Source organism: Fonsecaea monophora, assembly GCF_001642475.1.
Source record: "Fonsecaea monophora strain CBS 269.37 chromosome Unknown Scaff53, whole genome shotgun sequence".
Lineage (NCBI taxonomy): Eukaryota > Fungi > Ascomycota > Eurotiomycetes > Chaetothyriales > Herpotrichiellaceae > Fonsecaea > Fonsecaea monophora.
The window spans coordinates 149,213-169,337 of NW_019173984.1; the positions used below are offsets into that span (position 1 = coordinate 149,213).

A 20,125-nucleotide genomic window follows, 5' to 3' on the forward strand; every position below is an offset into this window, starting at 1 on the left:
GGGGGCGAGGGATCCTGCTCTAACCCTCATGGCGAACTGGCAGTTCGGATTGGTTGCAGTACGAGGCCAATATAGATGTGGATGTCGATCGGGCGCGTGGTAAACAAGGCAAAGAGGGGTCTCCCGGGCTTCTAACTGCCGATAGAACCATCGTCTACTCCAGAAAACAGCCTAGAACGTTCGCGCGAGGAGCTGTACTGGTTGTGGTTGTGGTTGTATTGTCGGAACACAAAATATGACGGGTGTGGGACAGATCGACCTGCAGCAGACCGTCGTGCTCTTACGCCTTGTTTCTCGATATGCAAGACTAGCGGGCCACGTTGCACAAGATGGAACGGAGAATTTGTTGCAAACGGGTTTGCTCGTGGAGAAACCTGGTCTATCGATGTGCAACTTTCAGGTTCTGTTGGCCAAGGGCGAGGGGTTGAGGGGTTGGAAGTCGGGTCCGAGACACGGCGAAGATCAATGAAGATGAAAATCATAACTTTGCTCGTTGAAGATCGACAGGATGGGCGTGACGTGCGCGACTTTGCTCCTTTGGTCTCGCACATGGCGAATCAGCAGGGAGATAAACAATTTGCTTAAGGTTGTATCCCCCTTAAAAGAGTGTTTTGGGTATGATGAGCCCCTTTTCTTCCAGGCTTTTTCTCTTTTGCGTTATCGTCCAATCTCTAACAGCGGACCTCGAGCCTATCGGAGGGCGGGGCCACCATGAGGCTTGATTGCAGCCGTAAATTGACGCGTATCGGGAAGCGCGATTTCAGGAAGATGAAGGTGGAGCATGAGCCTCACACCGGCCAGGATGGTGCTATGATTGATTGTCGGACTGGTGTGAGGTGTGGCAATCCGTGTACGAGTCTTTGTAGATAGGGAGGAAACCGGGAGAGCAGGGCGTCATCAGCTCGTAATCCCAGGGTGCCATTTGGTCCCCTCACAAACTAACTGTCCATGCCTAAAGTTGATGGAAAGAAATGATTGACGCGTCGAGACCTGGGGCGCAGTGCTTGCAGGGACGGGGGAGAGCAGAGCTGAATACCGAATAGGTACATAAGGGCAGCTGAAGATCGTTGCTCCACCACTTCATGATACCGATGATAGAGGGACAGTTAGCCAAAGATGTAAACGGCATATGGGTCGTTTGTGGAGGTGATGCGACTCCTGAGTTTATGAGTAGGGTTTTTGTCTGTATTGAAATGATTGTGTGAGACGAATAAAATACCTAAACTGACGGTGAAGAAAGGTGGACAATGAGAACATGGATGAGGCTCCCAAGAATTGACGGGCTTTGGACTGCAGCGAATATCCTAGTGGCCCCCTCCCCTACCCCCCAGCAAGAAGCCAGGGTCGCTCAAAGGTGGTGGCTGTTAGTGGAACTCCCTAGGCTACTTGGCCACCACTAGGCATGTTATTTTTCTTAGGGCACCCTCCTAGGCGCGGGAGTCTAAAATGTCATCTGCAGGTGCATGTGGTGTGCCCGTAACAGGCTTTTAGCGGTGCCCATCTCCCCCAGTTTTCTCCCAAGGTTCAAAGTTGCCTTCAGCTCCCCTTTTGCCAGTCCGGCCCAGTGCCTGCCCTCCCTGTGCCTGCGGACTTTGCAAAATACTCAGCATCCTCGACTCTCGACTTTTGACCCTCAAATCCCTCAATCAACTAATCTTTACACCTCTCGCTGACGATTTGCCTCACTATCTCGCTCTGCACGACCTGCACTGGACTGCACGCTTCGTGTAACAAACCACCTCGATCTCCATTGTTTGGATTTCGCCCAATCCCGTTGTCAACACGGCGAATTCTTCCTTGTTTGCGGCTGGCAACAAACGACCACCACCAGTTCTTCGTTGCCCTTTGTTTTGACCACTCCGACGACCAGATCCAGAAACCTCGCGTTCAAAGTCAACCCTTGTTAATGTCCTAATTCAACTAGAACCACAATTAAACCGTCAAAGTGGCAGCGACTACACTGACTGTTTCGCCAGTCATGGCAAACTCGTGAGTCCTCTTCCTCCCTGATCCTAGTCTGCCTGTTCTGACTTCCTTCAGCAGTTTTGCTACGGCATGGCGCTCCTTTTGGCATACCATGACCTCCAATGACCGTCATGCCTCCCACGACTCTCCTTACCGGACCGGTCAACACGTCCCCGTCGGTCAAAGTCGACACGCCCCCCTGACTTCGGTCGCAACCAGTGCCATTGAGTCGCACCAAGATCTCTCCCAGACATACCACGATGAAGCCAAACGACCCTCAGTCTCCTCTACTCAAGTTGCCCAGTCACCTGCCAGACCGTACTCACCGGGTATGCGCTCTGTGTCGTCTCCTAAGCGCGCTGGACCCGATGAGGTGGTTTCCCCCGGCGAGATCCAGATGCAGAACTTTGCCGACGGCGCACCACCTCCGCCACCGGTGGCTCACTCCTGGAAGAAGATCGACCGCTGGGCAGAAAAGAATTATCCAGAGCTTTGGGATCAGCTAGGCGAAGGGTGTACGCAGAACGACATCAACGAGCTGGAGCACGAACTGAACATGTCATTACCGCAAGACGTCCGCGAGTCCCTTGCCATCCATGACGGCCAAGAACGCGGTGGCAGACCGACCGGCATCATTTTCGGCTGCATGCTCCTCGACTGCGAAGAAATTGTCCAGGAATGGAAAAATTGGCAGATTGTCAACGAGGAGTATCTGAGCGGTGCACGAAAGTCCTCATACAGCTCCAAGGGTCTCACCAACGGCTCTTCCTCGTCAAGCCAGGCCAACGGCAATCGCTACTGGAGACAAGAATTGCTGGAGCGACAGGAATCGCAGCCCCCCAACGCCATTCAGAAGGCTTATGCTCATCCCAGTTGGATTGCACTCGCCAGAGATTGGGGCGGTAACAATATTGCCATCGATCTAGCGCCAGGTCCCATGGGCCGATGGGGTCAAGTCATTCTTTTCGGAAGAGACTACGATTGCAAATATGTTGTTGCGCGATCGTGGGCACACTTTCTGGCCACGGTGGCAGACGACCTGAGCACCGAGAAAGTCTTTGTGGATGAGGACACTGGCGAGCTGAAATTAAAAGAGTTCAAGACAGAGGCAGTCGAACCCCCTTATATGGATATTTTGCGCTGGCGAGCAGACCAAAAATATGGACGGAGAGGACCCAAACGGAGATCCCAGCCAGCAGGACTGAACAACAGCTCGGTGGCGCAGAACGGCCGGCACTCTCCCTATAACAGTCCCGTCGTGGGCGAGGATAGAGGTCGATCGCCTCACCGGTTTTCACGAGGAGCCGCGGGTAGCCCCAGACACACGGTCAGCAGCCCCCTTGCACGAGTTCAAGAAGAGATTGCCCAGCCGCAAGCCGTTCGTCCTGGTGGAGATGTGGTCAGGGACTTTGCCGAAGCCGCCGAAGATTCTGTTAGTGAAGGCAAGAAAAGAGCGGCCCCTGCGCCTATCGATTCACAACTAGCCACTGCCGCCAAGCAAACAGGAGAGAAACTGGTCGATGTCTCGACACCGGCGTCCTTGAAGAGCGCAGATTCCAAGGACTTTCCCACCACTCGACTCACCCGTGTCCTTACAGCTGGCAACAACGAAACACAAGACGACAAACCGAAAGAACCTGAAACCGAACCCGAACCGGAAGTGAAGGGCTTGGGTGTCAACGGGATCGAGGGAGAGATGAAGACGGTGTCGATTTAATCATCCTAGCTTGTATGTTTTTGTTTTCGACAACAGCTTGGCTCGGTATAAATGACGTCCAACATCGCCTGGATACGGCGTTCTGGGACGCATTGAATAGTGTATGCAAGCATCAACAGACTTATTTATCATGGAAGGCGCTCTTTTACTACACAGCCCGGCGTCTCTGGCTTTAATTGTCGAAAGCTATCCCTTTTTGGCAAACTCTGTGGGTGGGACCAGGTGAAGGAAGTTAACTTACTGTGTGGGCACAGTTGGTGTTGAATTGGTGGCAACCGATATTGCGGCGGGCAACGTACCAGAAAGCTCGATGACTCCTTTGGAGAGAACACGGCGCAACGCAGCGATCACAACACATTCCCATGTAAAAAGAGACCGGGTGAATATCTAGCTGTCTGGAAAGGGGGTGGAGAAGAGCACATCTGCAAAGAGAAGCGACCAGCGTGGACAGTGACGGACGACGTTGGAAGGACTGGAAACAGAGAAGACTCGTAGGCAATCCAAACCCACTCTCTTCCATTTCTGCAAGGATTTTCCCGCTTCCTAGACCCCAATGGAATGTATATGAACGTCTACGCCCCTAGCTCGCCATCATTCCAGCACGATACAGAAATTATTCCTGCCCCCTCCGGGGTTGATCTCTCTCTTTTTGAACACGGTGTCGCCGCCGCCATGGATCCACTCGTCTCGGGCCCTGGGCCCGTCGAAGCGCCAGAGGCTGTAGTGCAGCTTGCGCGTCGTCTTGGTGTGCAGGTGTCGGTAGCCCAGCGAGTTGAGGATGGCGGCGAGGTGTGGCGGTGTGAGGTAGCGGCTGTTGTGGAGGCAGGGCGAGGGCAGGACGAGGAAGAGGCATGGGAGGAGTTGTGTTGGCGGTGGTGTGGGAGCTGGAGGCTGTGAGTGGGAGTTGGAATGTGGTTCAGAGTGTGATGATGGTGATGATTGTGATTTGGAGTGTGAATGTGAGTGTGATGGTGATGGTGACGATGACGATGACGATGACGGTGGCGCAAAGAACAACGTCGTGCGCTTCAGCATCGCCCCCCGCTGTCTCGCGTCCGGCACGTAGTTCAACACCAGACTGAGACTGAGCACGTCGTAATATCCCTCTCCTTCTCCCCCTTGTGGTGGCTGCTCGCCGTCCCTCCCTGCGTCTTTGCCACCATTATTGCGTGCGACGCCTTCGCCGGGAAGCGGGAGCTGCATAAAGTCCATCTCCTCGATGCCCTCGGCCGAGCTGCGTAGATCGATCCGCCGAACGCGCGTGACGCCCTTGACGTTGAGGGCGTTTTGCGTGCTCAGCGCCCCGATCTCGAGGATTCTGATCGGGGACACAGTCGCTAAGGGGTCATGGTTTCCTAAAGCATGCCCACCATTCCCGTAGCCATCCGAGTCGTCTGCCTCGCCCTCAGCCTCATCCTCGTCGCCGTCTTCCTTCCCCTCACTCTCATCCTCACCTTCGTCCCCATCTTCGTCGTCGTCGTCGTCGTCATCTTGGTGCTCCCGCCGCCGGGGTTTCTGCGTCCTCGACACCCTCCCCTCCTTCACGCGACTCTCACGCCGCGACCGGCGCAAAGCATCCTTGCGCGAATCAAGTTCCCGCTCCAGCCAACGGACCAACACACGGCTGGAATCACCTCCACGCTCGGCGCTCTGGCCCGTCCGGCTCGCAAGTTGGTACGACCTCAGCCCGCCCTGCGCGGCGATCTGGGCCTCGATCTCGCGGACCTGGTCGACGTCGTCGCGCGCGCGGGCCCGCGCGAGCTGCTTCTGGAGTAGATGGTGCGCGTTGATCAGGGCGCGGGTGTGTTTTGACGAGAGGGACAGAGGTGCTGCCGCTGCCGCTGCCGCTGCCGTGGGTACCGGCGTCTTTGTCGTCTTTGTCGGCTGTGCCCGCGTAGAGCCGAGGAGGAGGGGTGGCCGGGTCGATTTCAGCGATGACGGAGCCCTAGGTTTCGCCTTGCTCTTGCTCTTGCTCTTGGTATTGTTGCGTCGTCGCGGACCCTGGAGAGAGGCCATCCTGGACCACTCATCTCATGATCTGACTTCAATACATACGAGGGATGTACACTCGCGGCAGAAGCCCGCGAATTACTCGTATGTATAGGGCACCTCTTTGCCTTGGGTTGAGCGACCGTGGTCTGTCTTGTGGCGCTGTGCGCTGGGATTCTCGTGCGTGTTCTCTCGTCCTTGTGTGTTGTTAAATACTCTTTTGTGAAAGAAGTTCCCTGGTGTGAAAACCCACCTTTGTAGTGGCCAATCACGGTCTTTGATATGGACCGGGGAGGCGCAAACTGCCACATTGGGGAAGATTTATTTTACTCTATTACAAGATACCTACCCAATGCCATAGAGATAGAGGGCGCCTAAAGTGATCGCGACGCGACGGAATACAACAGTAAGACAGCACTTCATTCTGTGCCAATGTGTGAGCTTTTGTCTTGACTGATTATTAACGCCTGAGTACAGGGTTCCCTTCCCACAGTAAGCAAGCCTGATATCATTGATATCTCCGAGCCTTTTACCAGAGAACAGCCTCTGAACTCCTGTCGTTCTGCTCATATTATACATTCATCCTGGGGTCGTCACTCGTGATTATATGTATGCGGGCCCTTAGAACCATATCCAGTCCACGCTGTATCATAACCGGCGCCGTTTTTGCTCACTTTGCTCTAGCCTCGTCGAATCCGATGTGGTTATCTCTTTTCGCTTGGAACCGTCCTTTATCGAAGCATCCGACTTCTTCCACGGGTTGGGATCCTTGGGGGGCGGATTTGAGGGTTGCTTTTTTGAGCTGTTGAAGGGATTCTCCTTCATAACCTTCTTCTGAGCAATTTTGAACACGTTCCCCTTTGTCGGCGCATTCTCTTTCTCGGACGATGTTTCTTTTTTGAAGGAGAGGAGAGGAGTTGGCGAGTTGGTTGTCTCGGGTGCTTTTGTCTTTACTTTGAAATCAATCACGATTTTCTCTCCCTGCTCTCGCTTGATACCTTCGCCTCCATTCTCCCCATCGTCTTCTCCGTCCTCCTTGTCGTCTGTAGCATCTCCCAACCCTTGACTCTTTGCCTTCCGGATCTGTTGTTCTATCATCCGTTGTTCACGAAGTTCATCACCTCGGTCTTGTCGTTCCTTCTTTCGAATCGCCTCCTGGCGCCGGAGTGCCTCGGGACTATTGTCAATCCAACTGATTGTGAGCCCACTTGCACCGGTCTTGCTTTCGTTTTTCTCATCCTCGTCCACCCGACATATCCCTTCTCTGCCCAGATACTTCGCAAATTCGGTCAGACTACTCCACTTTGTCGCATTCATATGAATGTGTTCCTTGTTTGAAATGTACTCTTGATAGAAGTGGTTCACGTTGACCTTTTTCTCCCCGTGGCCCGTCCGCAGGAGTTGTATGAAGTCACGGAGGAATTGGTTGGAAAAGTCGTTAATGGCTTTCCGAGGATCTTCCCCGATGAGCTGCATTTGGCGGACGTGGGATTCCGAGGCGACATGGCACTTGAACCCATTTTCATCTCGCATTTGCCGCTGACACGCTTGACAGTACCATCGCAACCGCTGAAGACCTTTCGCCTTCATCTGGTTGGCGATGTGCTTCGTTGATCCCACTTCGGCTCGAGGCATGATTGCGGTGGTACAGATTGGCCTAGGGAAAATGGTAGGGATGCGCAGACAACAGAATGAGCAGTATCATCAAAGAGCGACGACGAAGGGAAGTTCTGGATTGCAGGCGATGAGGAGGCGAAGTGAGGCTATTGCCAAGACAGCCTCGTCACATGATTAAGTCACGTGTTGCTGACTAACATGACGAGGCTGATAAGCATCAACTCAACCCAGAAACAATCTTCTACAAGTACACTGACTCCGCGAATACCACCTTCCGAGGAGTCTTCAAACTGCTTTGCAGAATCTAGGGACATTGTACTTCGGAACACACCGATCAAGGACTGAAACACACACGTGAGGTCTGACAAATCCAAGTTCGTCGAGAACCAATCAGGGGTCGATGGCTGCAGTGCATAACAGATTTCTAACGCTCGTATCGTCGACTGTCGAGTCTGATATCTAACAGATATGCAAGAACATGGGCAGATTATACTGTCGTTGTGCATATCGTTGATTTGGAGCGAATAGCATGGATGGAAATCATGATGGCGACATTTGGAGAAACACTGACACAATCAATCCGCTTCACTATGTGACCGTCTTCCAATGCTCCTGATAAAGGACGATTGTTGGTAATGTCCCCCCTTGATGCTATATCGTGCCTCTCAATTGACTACGCCGAGAACTTCACGGTAGATCTTTTCGCCTTGTCCACTGATAAACACTAAACCCTCAGACGTCGTCAATATCAACCATGTCAGCAACTATTACTGATACAAAGGCTTCAACGGCCAGTGGAGTTGCAGACCCTCAGCAGTATGACTACAGCAATCTCAAACCCTACGTGCACCCGCCGGTGACAAAGGCAGACCTGCCCTGGGCAGAACTCGTTACGCTTGATCTTGAGGACTTTGGCCGCCCAGGCGGCAAAGAGCGGCTGGCCAAGCAGCTGGAACACGCCGTCCACCACGTCGGGTTCTTCTACGTCAAGAACTTTGGCCTATCTCAGGAGGAGGTCGACCGGCAATTCACGCTGGCGCAGAACTTCTTCGAGCTGCCCGTGTCGGAGAAGGAAAAGTACGAGGTGCGCTACGCCGAGGCCGACTACAACGGCTGGAGACGGCCGGGACGCTCGCTGCAGTCCAAAGCGCGGGACAACGTCGAGATGCTCAACTTCCCAAAGTTCACAAAGGACTTTGTCGGCAAGTACGACTATCCCGACCTGATCAAGGCCCACCTGGGCGAGATCGAGGCGTTTCAGCGCGCCCTCCACGCCAATGTGGTGCTCCCGCTCCTGCGCCTCTTCGCCATCGTCCTGCAACTCCCCGACGAGGAGTACCTGGCCAAACAGCACACGTACGACAAGAAGAGCGAGGACCATTTTCGATACATGCTCTACTACCCGCGCACCGAGGAGGAGTGGGCCGCGAGCGACTACGGCAGAGGGGGCGGACACACCGACCTGGGCACCGTGACGCTGCTGTTCCGCCAGCCCGTGGCCGGCCTGCAAATCCTCGGCGAAGACGGCAACTGGACGTACGTATCGGCGCAGCCGGGCACCATCACGGTGAACCTCGCCGACACCATCTCGCACCTCACGGGCGGCTGGCTCAAGAGCTCGGTGCACCGCGTCGTCGCGCCCCCCGAGGATCAGCGCCAGTACAAACGCACCGGGCTGCTGTACTTTGCCCGCCCGCACAACGACACGTTGCTGGTCCCCATCACGGACTCGCCTGTGCTGGAAAAGGCTGGCGTCAAACCCAGATTCGACCAGATCGTCACCATGGAGCAGTGGGTCAAGGCGAAGCAGACACTGCAGCTGAATCCGGACATTGCGGCCAAGAGGTGGGCTGAACGGGGAGACGGGACAGTCGAGGTTCTCGCAGGGTTCCGAGACCAGAAGTACAAGTCATAGACCCGGTGATGGCTTGTGTGCCATTGCTGTAAGTATCCTCGTAGACCTTTGTCATAGCACGAAAGCGTATGGACCATGAAGCAGACAAGAGGATGGCTGAGCTCTATTCAATATAATCCATGACTATCACACCCTAACTCAATAAACTATAAGACTTTATACACGACTCTATCCCATCTCTGAGAATGCGTCAACAGATCAACGTACCGATTCCCCTCTTCTGTACTAACATAACTTCTGTCTCTCTAACAATGTGTCTAACCAAAGCCAGACTCGAATCCACCAAAGTGAGCAAGTTTAACGACAAAACACGCATTCAAGGAACATATAGCAGCGCAAGAAGTGTCCCGGGTGCTAGATGGCTCTCAATCGTCTTGCAAGGCACAAGCTCATCACGACAAACACTCCAATCCCTCCAAGGATACCAAAGAACCAGTACAAGCCGTCGGTATTCATGCCGGGGACATTGACGTTCATGCCGAACAGACCCGTGATCAGGTTCAAGGGCACGAGAATGGTGGCCAAGACCGTAATCTTTGCCAGGTTTTTGTTGGTGTGGTTACCCTTCAAGATGTTGTCGACATTGAGCTGGGCCAGGTAGTTTGCATGCGACCGAGAAAGCATCTTCTCCACGTGGCCCAGGTTCGACATCATTGTCACGACGTGATCCTGAATATCGCCTAGGTACAGCCCAATGTCGCCGCGAGGCGTCATCTGGTACTGGTCGTTGCAGCGCTTCGCGAAGCCTTTGATGACGTCCGCTTTGCCGCCCAAAAGCCGCATCATATTAAGAACGCGCTTGCGGCATTCGCCAATCTGCCTCAGCAGAGCCAAGAAGTCGTCCTCGCGCGCAATAAACACCTGGTCCTCAATATTCTCCGATTCTTGCTCTGCGTCACGGATGATAGGCGCAAAAGAATCGACGATATCGTCGATCATGGCGTAGCAGATGTAATCAGGTCCCAGGGAGAGGAAATCACCAAGCTTCGCGATACGCTTGCGCACATTCTTCGGGTGTGGATTAGGGCTGTAGCTGAAGCTCAACACCCCATCAGCACAGACGACAATATAGATGTGGATTGGATCGAGAAAGTCTTCGTGGCCTTTGTCCATGTTGAACGACCTGAAGCAGACAAAGTAATATTGAGAGAACAACTCGACTTTTTCACGAGCCTCTTGTGTCTCAATATCCTCTTGCGTGAGGCGATGGATCTTGAAGGCCCTGCAGAGGACAGCAAGCTCGGCTTTGGTGGGGTTGAGGACGTCAAGCCACCATACACCACCATCAGGTCCAAATTCGAACAGATCACGAAACGTGGTGGTGCCATCGGCGACGAAATCACCCAGCTTCTTAGCACGTTGGCCTTGGGTGAGTTCAGACGTAAATAGGAAGAATCTGTCCACGGGCTGTGGTGCAACATGATTTCGTTGGATTGTGACCTCCTCTTCGGACGAGAAAATCTGATCGTGGTTTGAATCGTGCTGTACTGTGGGCTTCTCATAAAAGCATTCCCCATTGAGAACGACATTGGGGTCTCCAGTATTGGTTTTCCGAAGGTCCACAAAGGCCCGGTGGTCACTTGAGACTTCAGTAATCTGATCATCCGGAATTTTGCCCTGTGCACAGAGGGCGACAAATTCCTCGAGCTCCTCGAAATCGATCTTGTAGGTCTTCCCGGGCTCCTCGTCGGTAGGGAAGGTCACATCCTCGCTGGCGTCCTTGTCTGTGCGTTGGGTAAGAGCAGGAGGAATGCTGATATTACTCAGCGTCGGACGTCGTTGGGCGGTGCCATTCGAATAGGCGCGATTTCGGAAAGTCTCTAGGAGGGAGGACGCATGACTTTCGGCAGTGTTGGCGCGTTGTCGGCGACGGGGCTCGGCGAATGCTTCAATCGAGTTCGCAGGGGAAGTCGATCGGGAGGATGAGCTCTCTCGTGAACGATCATTTCGGGGAACACGGGTACGGCCATCGCGATTATTCGTGAACCTCCTGGCATGAAGTGACGGTCGTCTGACACTGCTTTGGGGTCCGTCAAATTCCGCATCGCTTTTGTCGTCGTCTTCAATGGCATTCTCAAAGTCGCGGGCGATTGGGTGCCTCTCTTGTTCCCGTGTCTTCAGCAACGCGTTGTCCACAGAGATCAAGTCTCGTTCCTCCAGAGGGCTTGGTTTCGGCGTCGGAACTTGTAGCTCGACCGCGGGGACAGTCAGAGTAACATGCGCCGGAGGGACCCCCAGAGTGCTTCGGTGGTCGTCCAGCTCCGGAGCTGGGGTGCTATAGCGGCTGTCCATCTTCTCTTCTGGCGACGATCCAGACGACGACATGTTGAGCACTTCTCTTTTGGTACAGACTCTGACAGCCTCGTTGGCACTGTCCCCAGTGTCGGTAATGCGCTAGTTATGCCACTTTGTAAGATTCGATGGCGACTGAGTTGCCAGCTGTGGTGAGAAGTTTCGCCAGGGTTTCCAAACAACCAGTACCGTCTCTTTTCAATTAATCAATAGCAGTAGTTCCCCAGGCCAGGTATGGCCAGGGACAGGTTCACAGCTCCGAAGGGCCAGTTACGGGGGTCGAGTTGTAGCGCCGGTGAAAACCATGCAGGAGGTTCCTAGCAAAGGGCGAATGAAGGAGGAGAAGACTGTAGAGCCCGCCAACTTGAAGGCCGGAGGTGAATTAAAGTCGCTGTCGAGCGCCAGGGTGGAAGGTCGAAAAACAGAGATAGGAAAGACTGTGAAACAGCCTTCCTATGCCTTTTGAATAATCGAAAGGTGGGATTTCAGGAGGAGCGGATAGATCAAGACTGGGACAGACAAGTCGGCCAGTCCAAAGAGTCAGCGTTGGATAGATGAGAGGATGGAGTAGAGCTGGAGGTGTGAGAGAAGAGCGATATGTCACAGTGCCTCTTCCTGCAATATACAGCCACTGGATGAGATTGCGTCCAGCGGAAGTCAAGAGAGATATAAAGGGCCACGGGAGGGAAAAAAGTGTGCGAAAAGGTGGGGAGAAGTTCAGTTGCTATTATGCAACTTTTCGATGTCACTGGGGAAAATGGGAAAAGATGAGGGAAGAAAATGCGCTGATTATGGGTAACAAGTCCTCAAGAGAAAAAAATGGACGAGGTAGAAGAACCAGACTGCAGGGGGAGGGGTTAGGTGGGTAGACGGAACCAGAATGCTCACCAACCAAAGCGACACGAAACTCAGCGAAGTGTAAGGATTAGTGGGCACTTGGGCATGGCACCCCAGCCGAGAGGCATTTTTTACCCCCCAGGCAGCCGAGAGAGGACCCCGTAGGCTGCTCGGATTCGCCCGTGGCGCCCGGGACAGCCTATCACGCCCCCAATTCCCTCTGCGGTCAATCGCCTAGATCTACATGGGTGTCTAGGTCCCCCCCTGCTGTGTTCCTTTTTCTTAACCAAACTGGTTAAGGTCACGTCTGGTTCAGGTATGGAGGACCTCGTGAGGGGTCACCCAAGCCTGGAGTCTCCGGAGCTTGTTTTGAAGCCAAGTATCATCACAACACAACTGGAGGCCACGTTTGGTCTTTGCTCACACCACATCACATCAATCAAAGTCTCTCCGATCAACCCAAGAACCTTCTCCAACAAGTGAAATCAATTGCCAATCTCACGAGCTGATCAGGGCATTGACTATGGACGCGGTCATTTCGCAGCTGCAAGACCTTTTCGAAGGTCAAATCGTATGTCCGGAAACAATCAGCCTATACACCCTCATTCTCCCCCTCTCAGCTCATCTAAAACCTGCGTTTCCCGATTCTGACTCGCTGCAACCAGGATTTTGACGGTCAGCGTCTTGCAGAGCGAATTTCCTCTGCCGTCCTCACCATCTCCTCCGTAAGGCTGCAGTACCTCCCCATCTTGGAGTCCCTCTAGGACCGGGTCACGTCTCGTTCAATGCTGATGATTAACACACTTGCAGATTCTTGCTCTTATTATGGGCTTTATTGATCAAGACATCTATTTGACCATGTGGATCGGATTGGCAGGAGTCGTGCTTGCAATGTTCTTCGTTGTTCCTCCCTGGCCTGCTTACAATCGACATCCGCAACCCTGGCTAGGTTCTATGTCTGTATTGCCGCCAGGAGGCATAGTGGTGGGAACAGAAGCAAGATGAGAATGTCCGTGGATATTCCATGAACAAGATTAGCAGGTCATAACGTTCTCATGTTATTATTGGCCTCATTCTCTTGCCTGATGCCAGACTCAATTCTCCGATGGTCATGGTTGCCCTGCTCGCATTTAGCCATCAAAATCATCAAAGCTTTCTCCCAGCATCAATCATTCAGCCGCTCCAAAGTACCACACGCCAGGCCTCAGTCGCTTGATTGGCCTCCACTCTTCCATGCGGCGGTGCGTGCCTCTGTAAAAACTGCTAGGCGCAGCGTTATTCTCCATTCAAAGCTATGACCCCTTTTAAGGATATCTGGGATGTGTTTCATAATTTGGTCAAGTAATTATTTAGCGGCCGTATTTCTGGAATTCCCAGTCTCGATTGTCCAACGGACACACTTGTCGAGTCTTGAGCCAGCGGGAGATGCAGTGAAAGTGGAAGGCGTGCTGAATGACACCGTCAGTGGTTTGATCAAATGGTCATGGCTGATATCCTTACATTGCAAATTCCCCATGCAACTGTACATTCCTCTGTCGTAGCTGCGCCCTGGTTTGCCTGGCATTCAATGCCTGTGGTATTATTAGCGAAGGGGGCCAACGTGTCTGAGGTCAGAGCTATCGCTCACAAAGATCCATAATGTGGTTTCTGCAGATGGCGCAGTTGTCGACAACAATATCCCATGCCCATAGGGCGACCGCATTCCACTAGAATATATCAGTATCATGGTGAATCGAACTCCGTGTGATCCATCCCACCTTCTTGACTTCAAATCTCTTCTTAGGCTCGCCGCCCTCAGTAACTCCTGATTTTGAGGTCTTCGCAGTGGCTTTGGTCTTAGAGTCGGAAGGTGTAGCAGCGTCTGCCATTTCAACGTCCGCCATTTGGATGTCTAGGAATGTTGTCGTGTTATTTTATAGTCGGGGGGTATGGAGATGCGGGGAGGATGGTGAGAACGGAAAGAGGTTCGATGTGGTTGTGGACGGGACCGTCGAGCGAACTGGTTGGGTCAGGTTCGGACACACGGAAACGACTCTGGATCAAGGGAACATCAAAGGAACTGACTGATGAAGCAGAAATTAAAGGTGTTCAGGTCAAACTGCGGAGTTGATGGACGAGCACGACACAAGGCTGAAGTGAAGGAATGGCTGAGGATGATTCCCGAACCAAGATTGGTCAGAGCAGCGCCGCCTCGCAGCCTGGTTGACTTGGCCTTTGACTGGCTTGACTGGCTGGCTGAGGACCTGGGGTGGCGACAATAATGCGGCTGGTCCCCCTTTGACCCTCTGCCCTCTGTCACGCCCTCGCCGCCCAGCCGCAGCACTGCCCTGGGGCGCCGCCCTCCCAACCCTCTTATTTCTCAGTCCTTCCTCCGTCCTGTCGCAGGCTCCTGCGTCACCCAAACTCATTCGCTATTCTCTGTCTCTTTACCCTATCTGCGCGGTTCACCAATCTGGTTCAACAGTATCTTCATTTCTATCAATACAACCATACATTCCAGACCAATACTCTGCCTTAGGGATAGAATTGGTCCTTCGCGCCCCGGATACTACACGACGTTCAGACAATGAACACTTACACTTCAACCTTCAGCCTCATCTCACACCAACCACGACGACCTACTCTGAGACCCTACGCTTCGCCACACCGTAAACGCTCAAGATAGACGCCCACCAATACATCGTGCGGTCTCTTTGTCCCTCTTGCGCAGTTCAATATTCGTATATCTCTGAGCGTTCTGCATTTCATTATTCCTTGATCTACTCAGGTCCTGGGCTGCCGATTTCATCAGGCCCATCGAAACCCTCTCACAAACACAATGTCTGCTGTGGCTACGACTCCGTTGCCTCAAGCTCCTCGAGCTCCTCGCCGTTCAGGCAGGAAATCCCGACCATTGGACGCCCGTGACAGCGCCGCAGCACCAGCCGCGCCAGTTCCAGGTGTGCAGCGCAACCCCTCCCCCACTACTACAAACACAACAAAGAATGGCATCAAAGGTCAACACCGCAAACCTCCACAAGGCAATAACACGTCACAGACAGAAGGGAAACATGGCAACTATCAACAGGAGAAGACCAAAGCAACGCCGACACCCATGAAACCAGTTGCGTACGCCGGATCTGCTTTCCAACAATCCCCAGCCCCTTCAGCTCTTCCTCTTCCGAGTTTCTACTCCAAATCTCTACCCTCCACGAGCTCCATACCACAACAAGTCCCTATACCAGAAGGCGCTAGCTCTCGCGAGTCTTCGGTTACACCAGGTGATGAATCACCTAGCAAGCGGGAATCAACTCCATGTGACTTCCTTTTTGAAGCTGCCCGACAAGCAAGAGCCACTCCTCGCGGTGAGAGCCCTGCTGCACGTTCTGGCAGTCTCTCTGTCGTCAATGGAAGCCCTGCTTCTCAGTCTCCCGCACCCCGAGAGGGAGATCCCATGTTCCCCTTTGAGCTGGAAGGTGGTGGCAATCCTGGAGAGGATGGTTCGGCCTTTGCTACTCCTTACAAAGATCGCATGGAGGCTCTGCGGTCCACAAAGTCGACGTCTGCAGGAAGCAGGAGCATGGATGAAAACGAACGCAAAGCGAAATCCGAGGCACTGAAGCAATTACTCATGAAATCAAGCGGTCGCGAAAACGGCGTCGGCAATGATTCCGTCACTGATACTAACCCATTCAATGCCAGAGCCCCGTACAGCTCCCTTCCACAGGGCCCTGCGCGCTCCAGCTCGAACCCTGGCACACCAGTATACATGCATGAGAACTCTCCATATCATCCTCCCCAGAACTTAACTCCTGCGGGGTACCCATTTCCAGGTGGTCAGATGTATACCCCAAAGCGAACGAACTCTTCGCGACTTCGACATGTCTACGGAGCACAGAGCGAGCCTGAGTACGCCGAATTGTCGTCCGATAGCGCAGTAACGCCGCCAACGGCTTCGCGAACACATGCTTCTCGTCAACAGCCTCAGTATCCTCAGTATACTACAGGGCCATCCGCGAGCCACCCGCAGATGCCAACTCATCGATCTAAGCCGAGTGCGCAACAGCTTGAGGACGATTTGAGAAGAGTACTAAAGCTGGACCTTACGTCTCGAGGATGACTCATTCCGAGCGCAGCGTCATATGAAATCTAGGCAAAACTAAAACAGAGCAAGGGCTAGATCAATGTACAAAGACTCCATGGTTTTGATGATCTTCATGAGACGAATCGGGCCAGGGCGGCATGGGTTTGTCCGTATTGGGTTGGTTCACCTGGTGGTTTACTGGCTCGGAAGTTATCTTTTGAAAGATCATATCGTGGAGCAGATTTGGAAAGTATGGAAACTAGAGACTGGTCATTCTTTTGAGGTGGATTTCATTTGTTTTCCGAGCGATGATGGTGCTGGCCACGTACAAACCTTCATACCTAACGAGGGCTTTTATACTTGTGGACAAGTGTTAATTCTCGGGTATATCTTTCGCTCAAGACCACAAAGAGTCTCCTCATCAAACTGTGCGTAGGCACAGTAACTTGGAAGTGACTTTGACTTCCTAAACCTAGGGGACATGCCTTGAGGTTTACCATCCTCGCATAATTTCTACAGAGAAACCCCCGAGCAACGTCGGCCCATCCGATACGAGTTCGCACCTTTGTTGGATTAGCTCCCAGCGCTTAAATGAGGGAGAAAAGACGTGAGATGTCTCCGGGCTGTGTCATCATTCGTAGATGACTGTGCCGTCCATCTGCTTGCCCCACGGGCTATGTATGCCATTGACGAACTCCTAAAGAGTCGATACTCGTGGGTGAATGCTCATCAATCATTCGTGCTTCATCATCATCGCCTCAGCCGGCTGCTGGGACCAGTTCTTTTGAGACATAGTTGCTGTTCGAGCTGGGCATTCCCAGCTGCACGGTGAAGGAAGTTTGCCTCTATTCGTAAGTGAGAGCCTTCAAGTGTTGGTGACCTCAGCAGCGCCGGTATCGGATGAGTCGTGATAATATTTCTCGTCAAGAATTCTGGACGCAGCCAAACCCATTCGTCTGTCGAGCTTGCCTCCATGGAGAACCCCATTCAATCACTGCTTGCGCACCCTCTGCATCCGCAATTGACACACTGGAGCCCACCGCCGCCGCCCTCGGCTGCCTCGCCGTCCCTCTTCAGGGTGGCCTTGGGCACGCGACAGATGCAGGTGCCCTGGAAATTTGTCTCCTTGGTCTGCACGCACCGCAGACAACACAGCTTCTCGTATCCCTGCTTCTTCCACTTCGCAATCAGGGCCGCGTCCGCGTATCCGTTCTTGATCAGCCACTCGTACAGCTGCTTCGAAATGGCCTCTCGCGTGTAGTACAGGTCGTAGACGTACCGGCTACGGGCATGCGAGATCTGGAAGATGGGCCAGAGGGCTTCGTGCTTCTTCTTCCCCTCGTGCGAGGCGTTCTGGGCGTCGCGCATCTTGTTCGAGTATTCGAGGAGAGTGTCTTCGATGTCTTCGAACCCCGCTGGGGGCGGCTTTTTATGGGCGCGAGAGCGGACCGGAGGCATTTTTTCCCCGTTAGAAGTCAAGAAAATTATTGAATCAGCAGTAAGCGAGTGTGACTTTGGTCTTTGCAAAGGAATCAGAGTAATATGAGTCTTTTAGTCAAGTCGTGCGGAAGTGAAGAATGGTGGAGGCGAGTGAGTTATCGACAAGCATCTAGCGAGAAAGAGTGGCAGGCAAGGCTGCGAAGGACCAGACTGCGCCCCCCAGGAAAAAGAATAACTCAATGACGTAAGCGGTATCTTTGCCGAACTCTGGAGCCTTGCTTATGTATATTCTGCCAAGGCAAGGCTGAGAAGAAAATGATTCTGACTGGGCCTTTGCTGCGTGTTCTTCTGGCGCGGCCCAAGCAGCCTTTGGTGTAGTTGATCAATATCGAAACAATTGCGCAGTTAAACAAAACTTGACTACTTCCATTTTATTGCAAATCGACTGCCACAGACGCCTCCACCATGGACGACACCGAACTCAGCATCAACGCACAAGACGTCGAGCGTCTCACAGACCGCGAGAAGCGAGAGCTGCAAGGCTTCCTCCAGAGCGAGTCACAAAAAGCTCAAGTTCAAAAGCGTACGTCTCTCCCTACATCCGCCGCCGTTGTGGAACCTCGTGACAATGAAACCCACTGACGTGCTGTTCTCTGCTTGCGCTATAGAAATCCACGAATTGACCGAGTTGTGCTTCAAGAAATGCATCACGGGCTCGATATCATCGGGAAAACTGGCTGGCAAAGAGGAGTCTTGCATGACCAACTGCGTGAACCGCCTGTTCGATTCAAACATGGTGATTCTGAAACATCTGGAGACATTGAGGGCGAACCAATAGTCTCGACACTCTTGTGTCGGTGATAACACCGTGGAGAACTCAGACCTGGGTTGGAAGGCATTTGGGTCCCCAAGGGGGTACATTGTACAAAATAGAGGAGTAATAGTACGAGATGTGGAAGTTTTCGGTCGGGAAAATATGGCTTTACAATGTGTTTGGATTGTTCCGACGGGCAGCTGATCTGGATTGAGCCCAGCCCAAGGCAGGCTGTGTGCTCATTTGTAACAACGACACGGTCCAATTATGAAGTGGAAAACGAAACTTCATATCTCGGAAAAGCAATTGAAAAAATTTCTGCTCCTATTTTGGCGACGCCGATTGTGCGTGTCAATCATAACTCGAGATTCTATATCGAGCGTCGATCTGGGACCTTGGCTGAATCATGACCTTGATACCGATGCAATCCGTAGATGCCAGACTGATGGACTTGTCCCCTTTTTTTGATTCCAGGCAATCCATCACAACCCTCTCCCAGTGCAGACTCCCACTTTACACAATCGACAACTTCGTAGCGGCAATGTCAAGCGCATCCACATCCGACGTTAATCTCGCAAATGCCTTCTTGGTCCCATCTGGTCTGATCAGAGTGTTGATCTTGACGGTTTCGACGTCGTACAGCTTCTTCAGGGCTTCCTTGATCTGGCGCTTGTTGGCCTTGGTGTCCACGATGAATACCAAGGTGTTGTGCTCTTCGATCTTCTTCATCGCGCTCTCGGTGTTGAGCGGGTGGACGAGAACCTTGTGATGGTCGAGCCTCGTCTCATGGGGAATAGACTTGCGCGGGTATTTGGGGGACCGGGAGAGAACGAGCGTCTTGGGTCTGTGGAAGGTGGTGGATGTGCGAACTTTGCGGGCTTTGTTGGTATGGACCTGAAAGAATTTGTGAGATTTCTTGCTCGAAGCGAGGAGTAGACTCAACGTACGCCTTTGAGGGTGGCTTTGGCGGCCTGGTTCGCTTTGGCACTCGGCTTCTTTGACTTCGAGGAGCCACCTGGAACGTGCAAATGTCAGCCCTCTATTCCACACAGCAATTTGACTGTACAAGACGAGGTCGAAGAATTCCTCTCCGCCGCTCGAATTGAGCATTTTCCAATCTCCAATTCCGGTTGTTTTCGCCCTTCACTCTATCCTCAAAGAAATGACATGATCCGTACCTTTAGGCTTCTGGGTTGGTGGCGCCATCTCTGCTGTTGTTGTGCCGGAGGGACTTGGGTGTTGTAGACGGTCGTCAAAAAAGTTGTCAATCTCAAGTCGCAGATTGTCGGGCAACTTGATTGTGGGCTTCCGCGTGCCAAGACTTCGGCATTGCCAAGAATATTGGTTCGGCGGATCATCTGACTGGATAGCGCAGTCCTTTTCAGAATTGCTTCCCCTCGAAATAACTGGAGACATATTCTATTCCTCGTCAGGGTGTAAGAAGATTGGTTTGATCCAATACAGTTTTCATTACCA

The 20,125-nt window shown here is 52.8% G+C and overlaps 9 protein-coding genes across 9 annotated transcripts; 3 read left to right on the forward strand and 6 right to left on the reverse strand.

Moving 5' to 3' along the window:
- Positions 1–2,077: 2,077 nt before the first annotated feature.
- On the forward strand, positions 2,078–3,682 carry AYO21_07156 (hypothetical protein; the record flags this gene model as incomplete). Its single annotated transcript, XM_022657113.1, has 1 exon — positions 2,078–3,682. The coding sequence occupies one exon, from the start codon at positions 2,078–2,080 to the stop codon at positions 3,680–3,682; it is 1,605 nt and encodes a 534-aa protein (XP_022510602.1).
- Positions 3,683–4,273: 591 nt separating this feature from the next.
- Positions 4,274–5,698, reverse strand: AYO21_07157 (hypothetical protein; the record flags this gene model as incomplete). The annotated part of the gene is made up of 1 exon (XM_022657114.1): positions 4,274–5,698. The coding sequence occupies one exon, from the start codon at positions 5,696–5,698 to the stop codon at positions 4,274–4,276; it is 1,425 nt and encodes a 474-aa protein (XP_022510603.1).
- Positions 5,699–6,319: 621 nt separating this feature from the next.
- Positions 6,320–7,306, reverse strand: AYO21_07158 (hypothetical protein; the record flags this gene model as incomplete). Its single annotated transcript, XM_022657115.1, has 1 exon — positions 6,320–7,306. The coding sequence occupies one exon, from the start codon at positions 7,304–7,306 to the stop codon at positions 6,320–6,322; it is 987 nt and encodes a 328-aa protein (XP_022510604.1).
- Positions 7,307–8,042: 736 nt separating this feature from the next.
- On the forward strand, positions 8,043–9,203 carry AYO21_07159 (hypothetical protein; the record flags this gene model as incomplete). The annotated part of the gene is made up of 1 exon (XM_022657116.1): positions 8,043–9,203. One exon carries the CDS (start codon positions 8,043–8,045, stop codon positions 9,201–9,203), a length of 1,161 nt encoding a protein of 386 aa, XP_022510605.1.
- Positions 9,204–9,557: 354 nt separating this feature from the next.
- AYO21_07160 (hypothetical protein) lies at positions 9,558–11,528 on the reverse strand (the record flags this gene model as incomplete). Its single annotated transcript, XM_022657117.1, has 1 exon — positions 9,558–11,528. One exon carries the CDS (start codon positions 11,526–11,528, stop codon positions 9,558–9,560), a length of 1,971 nt encoding a protein of 656 aa, XP_022510606.1.
- A 2,153-nt stretch (positions 11,529–13,681) lies between these two features.
- AYO21_07161 (RING-box protein 1A) lies at positions 13,682–14,215 on the reverse strand (the record flags this gene model as incomplete). Its single annotated transcript, XM_022657118.1, has 4 exons — positions 13,682–13,780; positions 13,833–13,903; positions 13,960–14,038; positions 14,090–14,215. The coding sequence occupies 4 exons, from the start codon at positions 14,213–14,215 to the stop codon at positions 13,682–13,684; spliced, it is 375 nt and encodes a 124-aa protein (XP_022510607.1).
- Positions 14,216–15,150: 935 nt separating this feature from the next.
- Positions 15,151–16,431, forward strand: AYO21_07162 (hypothetical protein; the record flags this gene model as incomplete). Its single annotated transcript, XM_022657119.1, has 1 exon — positions 15,151–16,431. The coding sequence occupies one exon, from the start codon at positions 15,151–15,153 to the stop codon at positions 16,429–16,431; it is 1,281 nt and encodes a 426-aa protein (XP_022510608.1).
- Positions 16,432–17,382: 951 nt separating this feature from the next.
- AYO21_07163 (hypothetical protein) lies at positions 17,383–17,853 on the reverse strand (the record flags this gene model as incomplete). Its single annotated transcript, XM_022657120.1, has 1 exon — positions 17,383–17,853. One exon carries the CDS (start codon positions 17,851–17,853, stop codon positions 17,383–17,385), a length of 471 nt encoding a protein of 156 aa, XP_022510609.1.
- Positions 17,854–19,162: 1,309 nt separating this feature from the next.
- Positions 19,163–20,065, reverse strand: AYO21_07164 (hypothetical protein; the record flags this gene model as incomplete). The annotated part of the gene is made up of 3 exons (XM_022657121.1): positions 19,163–19,543; positions 19,597–19,664; positions 19,828–20,065. The coding sequence occupies 3 exons, from the start codon at positions 20,063–20,065 to the stop codon at positions 19,163–19,165; spliced, it is 687 nt and encodes a 228-aa protein (XP_022510610.1).
- Positions 20,066–20,125: the final 60 nt, after the last annotated feature.